This window comes from Glycine max, chromosome 4, assembly GCF_000004515.6.
Source record: "Glycine max cultivar Williams 82 chromosome 4, Glycine_max_v4.0, whole genome shotgun sequence".
Taxonomy (NCBI): Eukaryota; Viridiplantae; Streptophyta; class Magnoliopsida; order Fabales; family Fabaceae; genus Glycine; species Glycine max.
In genome coordinates, this window is record NC_016091.4 from 26,588,294 (window position 1) to 26,606,303 (window position 18,010).

An 18,010-nucleotide genomic window follows, 5' to 3' on the forward strand; every position below is an offset into this window, starting at 1 on the left:
TTTCTCATACTCTTTGTGATATCTATTTTTTAGGAATGTTTTTAAATTTGATAATTTTCATTAAAATTTTTTAAAAAACATAATTATATATAAAGTTTTTATTAAAGGAATATATATTTTTAAGAATGAACAATACATACACAAATAGTATGTAATCATTTTATACATATATAATAATTAAGTTTGTTGACTTTATTTTTTTACACTAATAAGACATAATTGAATTATATTTTTAGGACTCGCGTGACGCAATAATCCATGGATTACATCCTAAATACCAAACCGATAAAGGAGTAAAAGAGCTCGTTTAATTTTTTTAAAAAAAAAGTAGTTTTTTTAAAACTATTTTATGAATTTTCTAATTTTTTTCCCTTAAAAAACTGTTATTTTTTCTTTTTCTAAAAAGCATTTTTTAAACAAAACTAAAATTACATTTTAAAAAAAAAGCAAATTGCTAATGTAGTGAGGTAAAACGACGTCGCTGGTGTCCATGGCTGAGACGGCGTGTTTTGAGCAACATCGTTGAAAGGAGTAGTATTTGTGAAGTGTAATAGAGACTGAGAGAGAAAGGGGGGAAATGGGTATGTGATGAGAGTGAGATTGGCGTCGTTCTTCACCGGGGCTGCAGCGGCGTCGTTTCTGGGGCTCTACACCCTCCACAAGGATTACAAGGTCCCGCACCAATCCTTTACTCAACAGGTACACATCAATTTTCCTTCCTTTTTTTTTTATTATTCTTATTTTGCTTTTTCCGAAAGATTTATGTTTTGTTTAGTGTTTTTGTTACCCTAATCATGTTGCGACAGACATTAATTGAAAGAATTTGTAGGTGGTAATAAATTAGATTACCATTTTGGATTTTTTGTTAGAAAGACGGGTAAAACTGATATGATATGATGATTGTTCAGATGAATATATTAGAAATGCCAATAATACATGTAAGAATGCTTCAATTGATTGGGGCTTCTGTTTGCCTCATAAATATGGTCCCTTGTTGTTGCTATGTTGATGTCTTCTGCAATGGTTATAGTAGTGCTGTGTTGTGGCTTCTTTTTAAAAGCTATTCTACTGATCCAGAGCTAGAAAATGGTGGGAAGATGACCTTTTCTGCTTGTTACCGTTTAGATGTGCATATTTCGTCTTTTGATTGATGGAGTGAGGACTGTGCAGAGGGAGGCAGACTGCATATCCCGATCTTGCTTTTGATTGAATGGAAAGGTGAGGAGGCAAAACTTGGAAGGGAGGGATTATGGTTTGCCTCCTTGTTTTTCCTCCTCTCCCATCCTAACTTCTGAACTTTAAGCGATAAAAATCCCTCCCCCTTCCAACCAAACAGTGGTATGAATGAGTTGGAGGAGACATTCTCTACATGGTTGAATTTGTGTTTTAGTCTTTTAGACTCCAATCTAGGATAATCTTCTGTTTAATTGGTGTGTGGAGTTTGAATATTTGAGAGAGGCAGTCATGGTATGCTGTTGATATTCTCTCTCATGCAGAATGGGTGATAGAATACAAGTCCAAAATATTTGGAAGTCATTGCCTGGTGCAGTAATAACCCAAGTCTTACTTGTTAACAGCAACTATGTTGAGCCAATAATAGGATTAATACTTGTAATACCTGCATATATTTTATTTATTTTGTGCTTTCTTTTAGTTAGTTTGTTCAATAGGAAGATTGGTCTTGCTGTTGGCAGGTTTTTTATATGATTTTTTTATTATCAGCCAAGCAAAAAACATGATTGATGGGTTATAAGGGGTACCCTACCCAAAAACATCTTACTAAGAAGATATTCAGCTTCAAGCATAAATCCCTAAGGATACTTCTCTTCAAACTACATATAAGAAATTAAACCCAGCACAATTTGCAATAACAAGTTTCCCCGGCAAAACATATCTACTGTAACCTGGCTAATCAGCCTTTAACATCAATGTATACCTGGTTTGAATGTATTCCGCCAATCAATCCCTTCGCACAGCTATTCCTTTATTGCAACAGTGTTGTTTTAATATCTATGTAGTCTCTCAAAATCACCGACCTGCTTAACTCGTAGAAAACCAGAGAAGCAGAACCTCCCCAACGTCGAACTGTTTACAGCTACCTGATGTTCCTCCAAATTATGTCAATTCTGTTTCAGACCTTCTAGCATATATCAGACGTCAAAGCCTCAACACTTATCCCTTTTCAATTTCACTTAACACATCGCTGTCAAACAAAGCATTGGCAATGTATAGCAGTCATACAAAGAGTAAGGAAATTGTTTCCCTTACATGCCAACCAGAGCCACGACCTTAGCTTAACCAATTCCCACACTTTATCCTTATCCATGACTGCATTGTTAAAGATAATTTTATTTCTTTTTGTAACCAAATGGTCCAGATAACAGCGAACCACATCACTTTCCACTTTGTATTAGCTTCCTCTTGAGTCCTACAAAAATATGAATACATAAATAATAATTATATCTATTTCCAGATTTATTAGCGTTTGGACATATGATTTTTATTTAATATCTATTTAGAATGCTTAATATCTATTTTAATATCCTTTTCATCCTTGCATGACTAATATCCATCTCCTTCCTTACCCACTTAAATCAATTTCATACAATATCCAATAGCATCTTCGTATCAAGAAGACAGGAACCAACACTAACTTAAGACCGTATCTAAAATAGATGTCAATAAATACACACCTAGTTGAACCTGGCTTCCATGCCTAATATTTTCTAACATCAACTTGCAAAGCAACAAGTTCACCACTTTGAATTAATCCCATACACCAAGAGCTGGAAAAATTTGATGCAGGGAAGTAGTCATTTGCAACCCTTAGCTAACACTTCAGACTCATGTCAAATAGGAAAGCATGATGAGCAGCAAAAACGACAAGAGGATAAAACCAGATTTTGATAGCTTTGCATATATAACTTTAATAGTGCCTGAAAAAGAAAATATAAAAAATTATAGAAACCAAAGCATATGAAAAGTTCTCATAGAAACAAAGTTGTCCTATCCAAAACATATGTAGGTAATATATTGTACCAGCATCTTTAGCAGATGAGTTAGGACTTGAAGCAATGAGAGAAACCAATGAGTCATGAAGGAGACAATTTTTGTTGAATAAATCCCATAAATAAAGAGATTTGTTTCTTGTTACCTGCAATAATTTCCAGCACTCATCATAGTCTATAAATGTTGTTGCAGATCCCATCATCATGATAGACATTGCTCGTCTCCCACACTTTGTGTAAATCTTCTCAAAAGCAAACAAAAGACAGAAAACATATATTACAAAGTGTAAGTTCTAAATCTGGCCCATGCATTTGACTACATAATACATATTGTACACTTACAAGTGAAAAAAAAGGTTTGAACCACATTAGTCATTAGTCACTTAAGAGTACAAAAGCATCCTTGAATTGAATAATCCTAATTTTTTATTGAATACCAAAAGATAACCAGAGAAAAGATAGTTGCTTTCCTATAGTGGCTTGCAATTTCACCCACTTAGATATCAGTTGATATAGAATAGTCAATGTGTCATACTTATAGGAGCAATTATTACAGTCTGTGAGCTTCTGCTTGCAACATGTGCAAAGGTAGCGCACACTAACAACTTGTACAGAGTTGATAAGTGCATAGGAAGGAGACTCTTTCTATGTCAAGTGTGTAGAACTAAGTAACTGAGAGAAGTGTGTAGAACTTTTCCTTGAAGTGTGTGAAATCTTTCTTAATGTATCTAGAACTTTCCATTGGAGCCTATAAAAGGGAAAAAGGTTATCATTTGTAAGTGAACCCAAGGAAACCAAAACAAAAGTATTTCTCAAGGAATAAAAGCTAACCTTCTTTCAAATATTCTCTCCTCCATTTCTCTCAAATACTTCCTATAATATGCTCCTTTCCAACATTTCATACTATGTTTTATTCATTTATTTTACTTTATTTTTGGGTTCGTGATTCTATGATGACGACAAAAATGTCGGTGTTCACTTTTTGACCAACCATATGCTTTATTTCTTTTGAAAAGCATCAATCCTTTTCTGCACATCTACATCATCTTGAATGTGAATTGTGATGTGAGACGAAGCATATGGTATATACTACCAATGCAAATATATTGGGGTATAGATAAATTAAATGTGTATGAGAGGGATCGTGATTCTGCTCACTTCCGAACAACTTATTTTTTCAATCATGTATCTGCTTTTCTTCTATTATTTTTTACCACAATTTTCCAAATCATGTGCATTATTTTTTATGCATGCAAATGATATATTTCTAGGGAGGTTTTTACCTACAGACCATAGTTGTCAATACCTGCGGAGCGGAGCGGCTGACCCCAAAAGTGGGATAGCGGATAGCGGGATGACCGCTATTCTAATGTTTTTTTTATATATGTTAAATAATTAATAATATATATATATATATATATATATATATATATATATATATATATATATATATATGTTCAAAAAAATATAAATATATATATATATATATATATATATATATATAAGTTTTTAATATCATAAAATTATGATATTATTATATTTATTTAATATTATGTCTATATTATTTAATTATCAACATTATTATTATATATTAATATTGCTCGACTACAATTTAACTAGATATGTTAAACTTTAAAACCAAAAATATAAATATATGAATAATTAATAATATATATATATATATATATATATATATATATATATATATATAAAAGTTTTTAATATTATTTCTATATTATTTAATTATTAACATTATTATTATATATTAATATTGTTCGTCTACAATTTAACTAGATATGTTAAACTTTAAAACAAAAATATAAATAATTAATAATATATATATGTTCAAAAATATATATATATATATATATATATATATATATATAAGTTTTTAATATTATAAAATTATGATATTATTATATTTATTTCATATTATTTCTATATTATTTAATTATTAACATTATTATTGTATATTAATATTGTTCAGTTACAATTTAACTAGAAATGTTAAACTTTAAAACAAAAATATAAATATATATATATATATATATATATATATATAAGTTTTTAATATTATAAAACTATGATATTATTATATTTATTTAATATTATTTCTATATTATTTAATTATTAACATTATTATTATATATTAATATTTTTTGCCTCTACATAAGCCAGCCCTAGTGGTATATATGTTTTGTTTTGCTGAATCCCCTAATGGTATATTAGAACGTGAATATACTGTATACACATGATAGATAATTAAGGCAGGACAATTTTGGGAGAAGTGGAGATAAAGAGTTGGTGGAGGGCGCGGGTGCGAGATCTGAGATCGAGGGTTTCTTAGCAACACAGAACAAAGCAGAAGAAGCAACATAGTGCCCTCTCTCTCTCTCCCTCTCTCTCTGGGAAGAACAAAGCAGAAGAAGCAACACAGAACAGAACCATCGAACCCACTCAGAACCACCGTGCTTCGAAGTAACGGCGTGAAAAACTGCTCCGCAACTCGCGCCGCTCCGCCGTGATAACGGCTGCTCCAGCCACGACCCGAAACCGCCCTGCTACACACATGTACGTTGCGGATGGGTGCCGCTCCGCTCCGCCTGACAACTATGCTACAGACATAAATTACAGTAGGTAAAAGTAAAAAAATACTTATACCTATAATTGTTTGTCATAAGTAAAATAAAAAAATACTTATACCTATAATTGTTTGTCATAAGTAAAATTCAAGATTTGTATCTACTCTTATTTAGTGTAGATAAAACTCAAAATAATTTTTACTTACAAATGCTCGGTATTACCTATGATTACTTGGTGTTGGTCATATCCTATAAAGCTTGCACCTACAATTCATTGATGCAGACAACCTTTAAAAAATTTCTACTTACAAATATATAGTTTAGATAAAATCCCATAAAATAAATATATATTAAAATAATTATTTTATATTAAAATAATTATTTCTAAAAATATTATAAAACAATAGTAAAAGAAAAAATAATACTAGTTTCCTTTATATGAAGACAAATATTTTTCATATCTTTCATTCGTTTGACGGCTTCTTAGTTACAAAATTATTTAATTGAGTTTTAAAATACAAAAATCTAATCAAGTAAAAAATAAATAACAAATTAGTACAGAGCAATGAGATTCTATCCAAAGTTATGTTTCTAGGTTCCAAATGCCAGAATTCAACTTATTAAAATTATTTAATTGAGACGCGTCACTCCCGCAAACAAAAACAAAAACGCAGTCCTTTCTCTGTCCTCTCTCTCTCTCTATCTGCGAATTTAAACTCCAATTTCCATTTCCATTGATAGGAAGGAGGAAGGAACGAAGCGGAAGCGGAAGCGAAATCGCTTTGTCTCTATATTGAGCCACTTTGAATCTGTCGCCGCAACGGTAGATCAAATCGAGTTTCACATGAATGCTCTTTCTGGATGCGATTTAGGTTTGTCTTTGCTTCCTCAAATCCGAATTCCGTGCTTTACGTGCTCTCATGTTGTGTTGGTGAAGCCTTAATTTCGTATGTGCGTTTCCTTCTTTGCAAGATCTCAGTTTGGCGTAATCCTATTTAGTTTGATTTCGTACTTCTTCTTTCGTTACCGTGGGGATCTATACTCTTTTGAAATTTTTGTTTAATGGTGTTGTCTTAGGCTGTTTTGGAAGAGCAAGATCTGCCATTATTTTATTATTTTGAAATTATGTATAGAGGGTTTTTTTTAATGTTGATTCCGTTGCAGCTCGACTCACCAAACTTCCAAAATTACATAAGATTTTACTTTATATTCAATAAATGCAATCTAATCTGGTCTCTTAGTTATTTTGCTTTGATAGTCCTGAATTTCCTGGAGGTTAGTAGTGTCAAGCTCCTTATGAACTTTACTTCCTATTAATTTTATTTGAGGCTTTCAGGCTAAAGAAAATGAAAATAAAATAGAAAGAAGGTATTTCATAATTTACTTTACTTGGTACAAAAGCCTAAATATCACAATTCTCTTTAGAACTACTAATTTGGTTGCTAATTTTAGGATAATTTTACACTTGTTTTTGCTGAATGACACTTTGTGTGGGCGTTATATCTATTTATTTTTTCTTGGGCCGTAAACTGTATTTGCTTTAATATAATGATCACATATATATTTGTATTCATTGCTGGGACAGGATCTCACATTATTAAACAATAGATTTCTGTTTTCAAAAATAGATCATATGGATATGAGTATGGCATCATTGAATAAAGTTATACTAAAAAAATTCCATCTAAATAATCCCTTTAAGCTTGCTTTGAAGAAGATAGCTTTCGGTTTACCAAATGATGCCTTTAAACCTGCTGCATTGAACTTTCATACTAAACATAGTTTAAGCATTATTATCACTTCACTTGTCACCTTAGGGGAAGTAAATATAGGTTGGGAGTGGTTTTCCCATAAAAAGTAAGTGATGCGTTTGCCTTTGGCATGAGGAGAAAAATGTTTAGAAGCTCATAGGATAGGTAGGTACATATATTTATATGAAAGTTTAAAGGCTGAGTGAGTGGGTCATGGTAATTGTACATGCTACACACATAGCATAGTGCCCACTAGTATATCCTTTTATGGGGCAGAGAGAGCAGAACCCTAAAAGCACCCAACAGTTAAATGAGTGAAATCATACAATGGAATGGAGCAGTGCAAAATGTAGTACAATTTTTGTATATTGGGATCGGGAATCGGGAAGACCCCACCACAAAGCACTTTCCTTTGCATTGCTGGGAATTCCCACCAATTAAATGAATCAGCTTAGGCTTGTCTACTGAAAATCAATGTATAAAACGTATTAATATCAAGACATTAATTAAATGATTTTCAGTAGTAATTGTGGGGATTTTTGTTCGGTTATTGAGTTGTTTTACTTGTAATGCTGCTGTTAGCTTATTTAGCTATAGTTCTAAATGGAAAAACAATGATTTAGATTTTTGGTGTCATGCTTAGTGCGTTAATTACTACTTGATCGTTGGTTTCTTTCTTTACTTATTCTTTTCCATACTTGTTGGTTGAGTGAATAGGCAATTTAGTCCCTGAGATTGTAACCACTTTGCATATTAGTCCCTGACTTAAATTTTAATTCATAATAGTCCCTAACTTTACATAAGTTTTGCAAAATAGTCCCTGTCGTTAAATTCTCAGGTGACGGCGTTAGTGAGGTGTATAGGTGGCAATTCAGTGCCACGTAGATTGTCCAACGTGGCACTGAGGTCTGCATCTATAAATTGTCTCTCACATGCAAGGTTGCTTCTTCTTCCCCAAAAAAATTAGGGTTTACGAAGCTGCTGGTTGCTTCTTCTTCTTCTTCTTCTTCTTCATCTTCTTCTTCTTCTTCCCACGCTGAGTTGCTTCTTCTTCTTCTACTCTGAGGCTCATTCCCTGCTGCTTGTTCACTTGATTTGTCCATGTCTGCAAGTGGCAGTTGTTGTGCATTTTCTGGTAGTTTCATACGGCAATGCCACCATGGAAGACGTGCAGCTATTCGAACTGCAAGAACAAGAAGGAACCCAGGAAGGTTATTCTATACTTGTGCATTACCCCAAACAGACCCAGATAACTGTCAATTTTTTCAATGGGTTGAAGAAGAAAACCAACTTTCTAATTCGTCTTCTGTCTCAAGAGAAACAATGGTAGTGACTGATTTGAGGCTACAAATTGAAGCTTTGCAGAAGAAAATGAGAAATTTAACAAACATTGTGTTGTTAGGTTTTTCATTTTTAATTGTAATGTTAGTTTTAGGGGGAATGTATTTTAGGTAAAATGTGTAATAGCAGCTTTTGATATTGTAATTGTTGTTTTGCTGAAGAATTTGTAGTAGGAAGTAGCTTTTGTAGTGTAATAGCAGCTTTTGTTGCTACTGTCAATTGTTGTTTTGCTGAAGAATTTGTAATAGGAAGTAGCTTTTGTAGTGTAATAGCAGCTTTTGTTGCTACTGTCAATTATCCATTTCAATTAAATATAATTTGTTGGTGAAATTTGTTGCTGAAATTTGCAGTTTATTAAATATAATTTAATAAAAGAAAGAGAATTAGGTAATAAGAAGCAGCTCATAATGTATGTTGGGATGGATTGTACTACTCCAACTCCAAATCCAACACAGTGTATAATTTATAAAAGAAAGAGAAGAAACATGACTTTAGATCAATTTCACATAATATTTGACATCCCAAAGCATGGTAGTTAGAAGCAATTGTTCAGTAGGCCATAATGTTTACATCATTTCACATGCCAGTGAAGCTTTCAAAATATACAACTACACATCCTAATATCAAAATGCAACAAAAAATGTTTCTTCAGTTTTCTTCATCAGCAACCTTCAAACTCAGCAACCTTCAAAATGCGCAACAAAAAATGGGTCTTCAGCAACCTTCAGCAACCTTCAAAATGCAACAAAAAATGCTTCTTCAGTTTTCTGCATCATCTTTATCAGCAACCTTCCTTTGTTTGGCTCTTGTTATGGTTAACTTATTCCTTGCTATTGGTGGAACAATAGTTGCAGGGACCTACATGTAAATGTCAAACATGAATAATTGTAATATATAAAAATGGAGTGCTGCAACAAATTAGGTTGAGATAAAACTACTTTGTTGTGACAAATATTTACCATCAACTCCATGTCACTATCTTGTGACAAATGAGGCTGAGATAAATTAATCTCCATCGGATCTTGTTGAACATGAGCAGCAGCTTCTTCAGCCTCATTCAAAGCTTGTTCATCTTGAGATAATAGGTGGTCATCCTCATTTGAAGTTGATGGTGCAACATATTTCTTTGGCCTAACAGGAACTCCAATATTTTTACAGCTTCTAATGTTATGATTGGTTTGGCCACACCTTTCACATGTAAACTCAGCCAATTTCCTCTTTAGCTTATGTCCTGTGACATTGTCCTCATCTACAGATCTCCTTCTATTTTTCTTTGGCCTTCCTCTTTGGACCCTTTTATGTGGTGGAACAGGGTGTGTATACTGTGTCTGGGCCCAATATTGTGGTCCTTGGACTGGTTCAATAAAATGCTGGTATGTCTTATTATAAGCTTCTATTGACAGCCACTCATGACACATGTCCTCAGGCTTCCCTCCTTTGTGAGTTATTGTTGCAATGACATGTCGGCATGGCATCCCTACATCAAAGTTGTAAAATCAGCACACATGTAGGTTATGAATGAAAAAAAAAACTATAAAGAACACAACCTGTTAGTTGCCATACTCCACAAGTGCATGTCCATTCACCTAAATTGACCTCAACCTTATTCCCCCACATGTGGACCTCATATCTCAGGCCCATGTTATCACCACACCAAATGGGAGTCCATTGATTAGCAAAATGAAATTCTTTTTCTAGTCTTTTATACTGCACTGGACATAATGGTCCAGGTTTTCCAAAAAGTTTAACCTTGCGGGCAGCCATGGTTCTCATGATATAACTTCTAATTTCTTCAAGCATTGTGATAATAGGCTTGCAACTATACTGCAGAATTCTGGAATTGAATACCTCACAAGTGTTGTTGCATATATTGTCCACCTTGGGTATTGTACTGAAGTGGGCTTTTGTCCATGCTTGTTTGGGCCATTTATTCAAATACTCCCAAGCCTGGCAGTTGATTGTCTTCAAATGGGCCATATGGCCTTCAAACTCAGCAACAGTAGTGGATTTTGCACATTGCCACACAATTCCTTTAAGTTCCTTGCTTTTCCATTGCTTTGTAAAATTTTTCCAAAGATGCAAGACACAAAATCTATGAGGTGCACCAGACATGACTTCCTGTAAAGTTGGAATAAGTCCCTGAAAAATTGCAGCAAAGTAGTAAATACTTCTGGACTAGACCCTAACTTATGTCATTAACTTCAATTAAATACCTAACTTATGATAACAATTGCAAATCACACCAAGTCATACCTTTTGCATGTCTGACATGAAATTCCACCCATTCTGTATGTAATCCCCAAGATCTTCATGCAACAAAGTTAAAAACCATTTTCAATTGTCTTTGTTCTCAATGTCCACAACAGCATAAGCAATAACATAGATGTGGTTATTGCCATCAAGCCCAACAGCAGAGAGCAAGTTTCCTCCAAATGCACTCTTTAGGAAACATCCATCTAGACCTATGAATGGTCTACATCCAGCAACAAACCCCTTCTTACAGCCAGCAAGACAAATATATAGCCTCTGAAATTGTGGTGGACCTTCTGGACTTGGCACTGTGTTGATCTTAACTGTTGATCCAGGATTGCTCCTCAACAATTCATGTGCATAATCAAATACTTTGGCATATTGTTTCCTCTCATTCCCTTCCACTAATTGCTTTGCTTCTTTCATGGCTCTCCACATCTTTGTAACTTCAATGTGCACTCCAAACTCTTGCTTGAAATATTCCAAAGCTTCAACACATTTAAGGGTTGGCTGCATTCTGAGTTTGCCCTCAAGTTTACTGACCACCCACTGTCTATTTGCTTGTTTGTTGTTCACTTCTCTGCAGCAATTATGGTTATGCTTAAATGTCTTTATCTGAAAAGAGTTTCTAACTTCATTCTTTGCACAGTAGATTTCTCAATCACAAAATGCCTTCTTGCATTTTGCTCTAGCCCTCTGTTTATCATTCTTCTTCCACTTGAACTCCCTGCCCATCAATATGCTATACTCCCTCAAGGCAGATTTAAATTCATCTAGAGTACCAAACTCCATCCCTAATTCCAACTTCTGTTCACCAACTCCACTACTTTGACTATATTGAGGATAAACTTCAACATCCTCATCTTCATCATCACTACTAATGGGGATATTAAGCTCTTCTGAATGATAACCATCTGTCTCAACTTCAGCTTCAACTTCATTCAACATACAAGAGAAATTTATAAACCACTCAACATCTGTCTCATCACTGTCAACTTCCTTTTCCTCCTCACTATCAGCAACATCTCTCTCTTCACCATCAACATCTCTCTCCTCACCAGCTTCAGCATCCCTCTGCTCACTACCATCTCTTTGCTCACCAGCATCAGTATCCCTCTGCTCACTACCATCTCTTTGCTCACCAGCATCAGTATCCCTCTGCTCACCACCATCCCTCTGCTTACCAGCATCCATCTGCTCACCAGCATCTCTCTGCTCTCCAGCACCAACATCTGCATCAATGGTGATAAAGTAAAAAGTAATCATATTAATTAATTATGGTAACCATGTCGGACCAAGTACAGATGAATTAAAACTTACCTTCCTCATGGCCAGCAACAGGTACATCATCTAAATCATCCTCATTCTCAACAGCTTTTCGAATTGGATCACATTCCAAGTACAACATCTGTGGGACTTCTTCTAAAATTGGATCTACTTCATGATGAAAATAAACATTTATCTCATTCTCATTTTCAAAAGCATCCCTAACTAAGTGTAATATATCTCCATCAGTTGTACAACTCCTTAACCCATGATTAAAATCTAAGTCCTTATCAATCAACCAAAAACATTCTCCTATATTACTATACTTCTTACAAGCTTTCACCAGATCATATAAGATAAATGCATTCAGGCAATCTGCAGATATATCCCAAACGTCAAATTCTCCGCCTATATATTCAACCTTTTCATCACTGGCACGTGGAGTGAATCTTCCTCCATGGTGCAATACTAAAGTTATATTGTCATTCATTCTACACAATCAGAAACCGCAAACATGGTCAGATATTAGGAAATAAAAAAACCTACCTCAAAAAGCGTGAAGACATTGACATTGTCAAAAAGCGCGAAGACACAATCAAAAACCAAAAACATTGTCATCTATAAAAACAGAGCATCATAAACGAAAATAATAAAGGATCATAAACCTCCCTACGAAGCGCGAAGACAATGCAGATGAAACCCCTCGAACATATAAAACCCCAAATCAAACCACCAAAACAATGCAAACGAATTGAATGAAACCACCAACCTGACAAAAAGCGCGAACCCTCAATCACGAGAATGCAGGGGAGGGAAGAGGCAAACAGTTAAAAAACCCTACAGCAGTAAGACAGTGAAAGGGAAAATGGGTTTACTTCATTTTTGATTTCTTCTTAACCTAATTTTTCAATTCAGTCCTTGCCTTGCCACATAATATTGCTGACTTGGACTCAAACCTGCCACTTTGGATGCTTACGTTTGCCAAATAGACATTTGACTAACGGAGGAAATTAGATTTTAACAGCAGAGACTTATTTGCATAACGGAGGTAAAGTTAGGGACTATTATGAATTAAAATTTAAGTCAGGGACTAATATGCAAAGTGGTTACAATCTCAGGGACTAAATTGCCTATTCACTCCTTGTTGGTTTCTTTCTTTACTTATTCTTTTCCATACTTGTGGAACGCTGTTGACATTATAATTTTTGCTCGACAGAAAGAAAATTTATGTGATTTAGTTATACTTGTTATGACTTCATTCAAGTAAAACTTGCTTGATCCTGAGTTTAATAAACATTCATTCATTCTGTTCTTGTTATTTTAGTCTTATTATTACTCAATGATGAATTGAATGACTTTATTTATTTAAGTTTTATTATTTAAACTACATTAATTTAGTTTAATTAATATCTTAGCTTTGAATTTAAATTGTCTAATTAGTGATTTTTCAGAGTTTTGAATTATTTTTTGTTCAGATTACATGCGGTTTCTTTTATCTTTTATTTGAAATTAAGAGGTTAAAATATAGGAAATTAAGGTAACCTATAAAGTGGGGTTTGCTTGGTGCTAGTCATGCGATTCCTCATTCCTTTCCTTTGCCCCATCATTTTCGGACCACTGCTAACAACATTATTCCCTTTGTCTCCATGTGGGTCCCCTTTAGCTGACTTGGCTGAGAATGCGCCTTTCCTATTTTTCTTCATTGTAATACCATCCCCATTTATGGCAACCTTGTCCTCAAGGTTGAAGTTAGGGAAGTTGTCTAACATCTCATTAACATCCTCCCATGCGACTTCAAGTGGAGTCGTGTTGTCCCATTGCACAAGCACCTGTGGTATAAAATTTGAGCCTTTCTTAATGGACCTAGTTTGCAGAATGTCAATTGGGGCAATTACTGGACCTGTATCGGTTGTGGTTAGAGGCAAAGGCATGCACTTTTCTTGTGGAATTCCTTTGAAAGGCTTCAGGCTTCAGCTGAGAGATGTGAAAAACTAGATGTATTTTGGCCGCATCAGGTAGGGGTAACTTGTAAGCCACATTACCTATTTTGGCCACAACAGGAAATGGCCCAAAATATATCATTCCCAACTTCTGATTTCTTCTCAAAGTGACAGAGTGTTGCTTATATGGTTGGAGCTTCACTATAACTAAATCTCCAATTGTGAAGGACACATCAGTTCTCTTCTTGTCAGCTTGGTTCTTCATGTATACTTGAGCTTTTTCCAAATGTTGTTTCAATTGCTGTAAAGTTCTATCCCTGATGATCAATTGTTCCTGCAGAGTAACAGGGTCTGATGCCTGTGGATTGTATCGAGTCAGAGCTGGTGGATCTCTCCCATATAATGCTTTAAATGGTGTCATACCAATGCTGGTGTGAAATGATGTGTTGTACCAAAACTCTGCCCAATTTAAAGCCTTGTACCAAGCTTTTGGATTGTGAAAAGTGAAATACCTGAGAAACATCTCCAAGCACTTGTTCACTACTTCTGATTGGCCATCGGATTGAGGATGGTAGGTTGAGGACATGGCCAATGTGGTACCCTGCAATTGAAATAAGTTCTTCCAGAAATTGCTAGTAAAAACCTTATCCCTGTCAGACACTATTGACTTAGGCATTCCATGTAATTTAACCACATGAGTCATGAATAACTCAGCTACAAACCTGCTCGTGTAATCCCCTTTGAGTGCTATGAAATGACCATATTTTGATAAACGGTCTATTATTACCAGAATAGTATTGAAGCCATACGAATTTGGTAGGCCAGTGATAAATCCATTGCTATATCCTCTCATATATGTGATGGTGTAGGCAGTGGCTGCAGCAGCTCAGCAGCTTTGGTATGTAAAGTTTTTGCTTGTTGACAAATTGCACAAGATCGAACAAATTGTTGCACATCATGCTTCAAATCTGGCTAGTGAAACTGTTGTGTCACATTTGTGGGTGGTGGCCACTCATGGATTGCCTGAACCATACTACTACCCATAGATACTCCTTGTTCTGGAAACTATGTGTCCCAAGTATTCAATTTCCAATACTCCAAATGAACACTTTGACAACTTCACAAACAATACATGTTGTTTAAGGACTCGTAGCACATTTTCCAGATGTGTCAAATGTTCTTGGTCTAGCATTTCATGCACCATCTTCTCAATTTGTTCTTTCTGGCTATGAGGATATCTTCACGGTTTGACTTTGACTTGCTGCGTACCCTCCAAAAGTGGAATAACATGATTTTGACTTCTAGCAGGTGGTAATGATGTTGGAGTTTGGAACATTGAACTGTAAGTGTGCAGCAATAGGGCAATCTCTGGGGCTATATGTGGTGGTAAATCTTTCAAAACATCATCCTCAGTGTGGAACTGAAATAGCTGAACAGTAAATGAATCAGCAATAGCATCAATATTCACATCCTTCTGTAATGATTGAATTGAGCCATTTTAGGTGATGTGCCTCTCTCCTTGTAATGTCACAAATTTTCCATTGTAGATAAATTTTAGTGTCAAAGCTGCATAGTCTGCCACATGTGGGCCTAAAGTAGCCAGCCATGAATCCTGCCATAGGCAATAAGAATACAGGTACTCTCAACTCATATCCTTGTAATGTGATGGACAAATTAGGGACCACTCCCTCAACAGTCATAGATTGGCCCAAAACTTTGAAACAAGGACCTGGTTCCACCGGGAGTTTAAGAAATTCAGCAATTTGGGGTTGTAAAAAATTATCTGAACTTCCTCCATCAACCAAGACTTGTACACGGATTTGCCCAATTTGACATGTGAATCACAAAATACCCATGCTATCGGTCCCTTTCATTGCATTCAGAGAAAGATGGTGGATGAACAACTTCAAGAAATTACATTGAAGATTTGATAATATGTTGTCTCGTTGCTTCATGTTTGGGAGATGAGTTGAGAATTATTTTTTTTTTCTTCTTTGTATTTAACTTGCCTTGGTTCTTATTTCTTATTTATTTTAGTATTTGACATTAAGATTTTCGAATGGAACTTATAGTATTTTACTTAGCTTGCTTATTTTGTTTATAATTTTTTTTTGAATACTTAAAGTGTTCCGATTATAATTCTTACTTGAATCATTGTGATTAGTGAATTTTAATCACATATTAGAGCGCTCTAATTAATTTTAACTGATTTTTGTCACGAACAAATTAAAAGAAAAATATGTGTATTTCTTTATATTAAATTTAAAAAAGTATTATACAAATTCTCAAAGTTACCCCTAAAAAAACTTATGACAAGTAAATGCACTCGTCGCAGTGGATGTATAACTTTCTATCGCATCACATTTTAATTTCTACAAATACATGTCCTGCATTTTTAATTCGGTTTCTAGAAGCTCCTCAAATTAATGATTTTTGCATTCTTTACCAAAAGTTATGTTGTATTATCTGACAAACTGTAGGTTGTTGAAGGAAACAACAAGTGAAAACATGATTCTTCTCAAAGACATTGTGCCTGCAGCTCAGAACAATATAGACACCAAATTTATCATTTTGGACAAAGGCAAGACCACAGTAGAAGGGCAAAACAAGATATGCCTGGCTCTTGTGGCAGATGCGACTGCAGCTATTCATTTCCAGTTCTGGGGCGACGAGTGCGATGCTTTTGATTCAGGTGACATAATTTGTCTTACCAATGGCATATTTTCGTACCAGCATGGGAACCTTATACTGAGGGCAGGGAAGAGAGGGAAACTAGTGAAGGTAGGAGGGTTCACTATGGCCTTTGTTGAGACACCAAACATGAGTGAGATTCATTGGATTCCTGACCCAAACAATTCTAAGAATTATATCCAACAATATGTAATATCTCCTGTGTCACGCATCTTTCCTCCTCCTTCTGATATATAAAAGGGATGTGCACTTTTATCAGATCTGCAATATTTTGTGATAAAATAACCTTTGTTTTATCACTTTTTCACTTGTTTTTTTTTCTTTTTTGTCATTGTTGTGATGGAAGTTGAGGTTAAGTTCCTCTGCAGTAAAACTATTTAGTAAATTGCTTATTGGTTCATATAAGTAAATAATTGATGTTCTGATGTCTTTTTGGACGCACTGTTTTGATGTCTTTTTGTTTGATACTTATGGACCTAGAGATAATTTATAACTTCAATGCAGGCTACCGTATTCTGTTATCAGTTTGGTATAAAAGAAATTTAGGGGGAGAGAATGGTGTCATATTACAAGGCATGAAAAGTCTTTGAACTCAATGAGCGCTCGCAGAGGTACTTGTATTTATCTCACTACTAGGAGATGAATGGGACGTCAAACCTGTGACCTGTTTGATGGGAGATCCTATCTTGCTCCACTTGACCAACCCCTTGGGTTTTATTCTGTTGTCAGTTATTAAGTTATATAGATGAAAATTTGTTGCTTTACTATGGTGTATTTGGAGAGGAAATAGCATTGCTTTCAGCGCTGAGTTGGTATCATTTCTGCATTTGGATATATAATGTCATTTTCGAAATTGATTGTAAATCAATTGCAGACGAATGAGCTGAAAGCACTTCATGATCAACGAATTTGGAGACACTCTCATACGTCGCTTTGATATTCTTTAGGGAAGTTTGAGATAACAATTTTATGATCATGCATGTAACTCAATAGTTCACCACACCATGGAACACAAGTACATAACTCAGAGAGAGAGAGACTAGGGGAGATCTAGAGAACAATTCAATGGGTAAATTTGAAAACTAATCAAACAATCTTTGTACAAAGTTTGATAAAATCAACATTAAACTTGGAAACAAATCAAACATTCTTTGGAAGGACATCTTTAGTGGTAGAACCCG

At 34.8% G+C, this 18,010-nt stretch overlaps 1 protein-coding gene across 13 annotated transcripts; it reads left to right on the plus strand.

The window, feature by feature from the left end:
- Positions 1 to 494: 494 nt before the first annotated feature.
- LOC100500643 (uncharacterized) lies at positions 495 to 17,753 on the plus strand. 13 transcript variants are annotated; one of them, XM_041014501.1, is made up of 4 exons: positions 3,202 to 3,294; positions 5,267 to 5,645; positions 6,332 to 6,541; positions 16,619 to 17,258. In XM_041014501.1, coding segments are annotated over exons 3-4 (450 nt in total). In that variant the 5' UTR covers positions 3,202 to 3,294; positions 5,267 to 5,645; positions 6,332 to 6,539; the 3' UTR covers positions 17,067 to 17,258.
- The last annotated feature ends 257 nt before the right edge of the window (positions 17,754 to 18,010 follow it).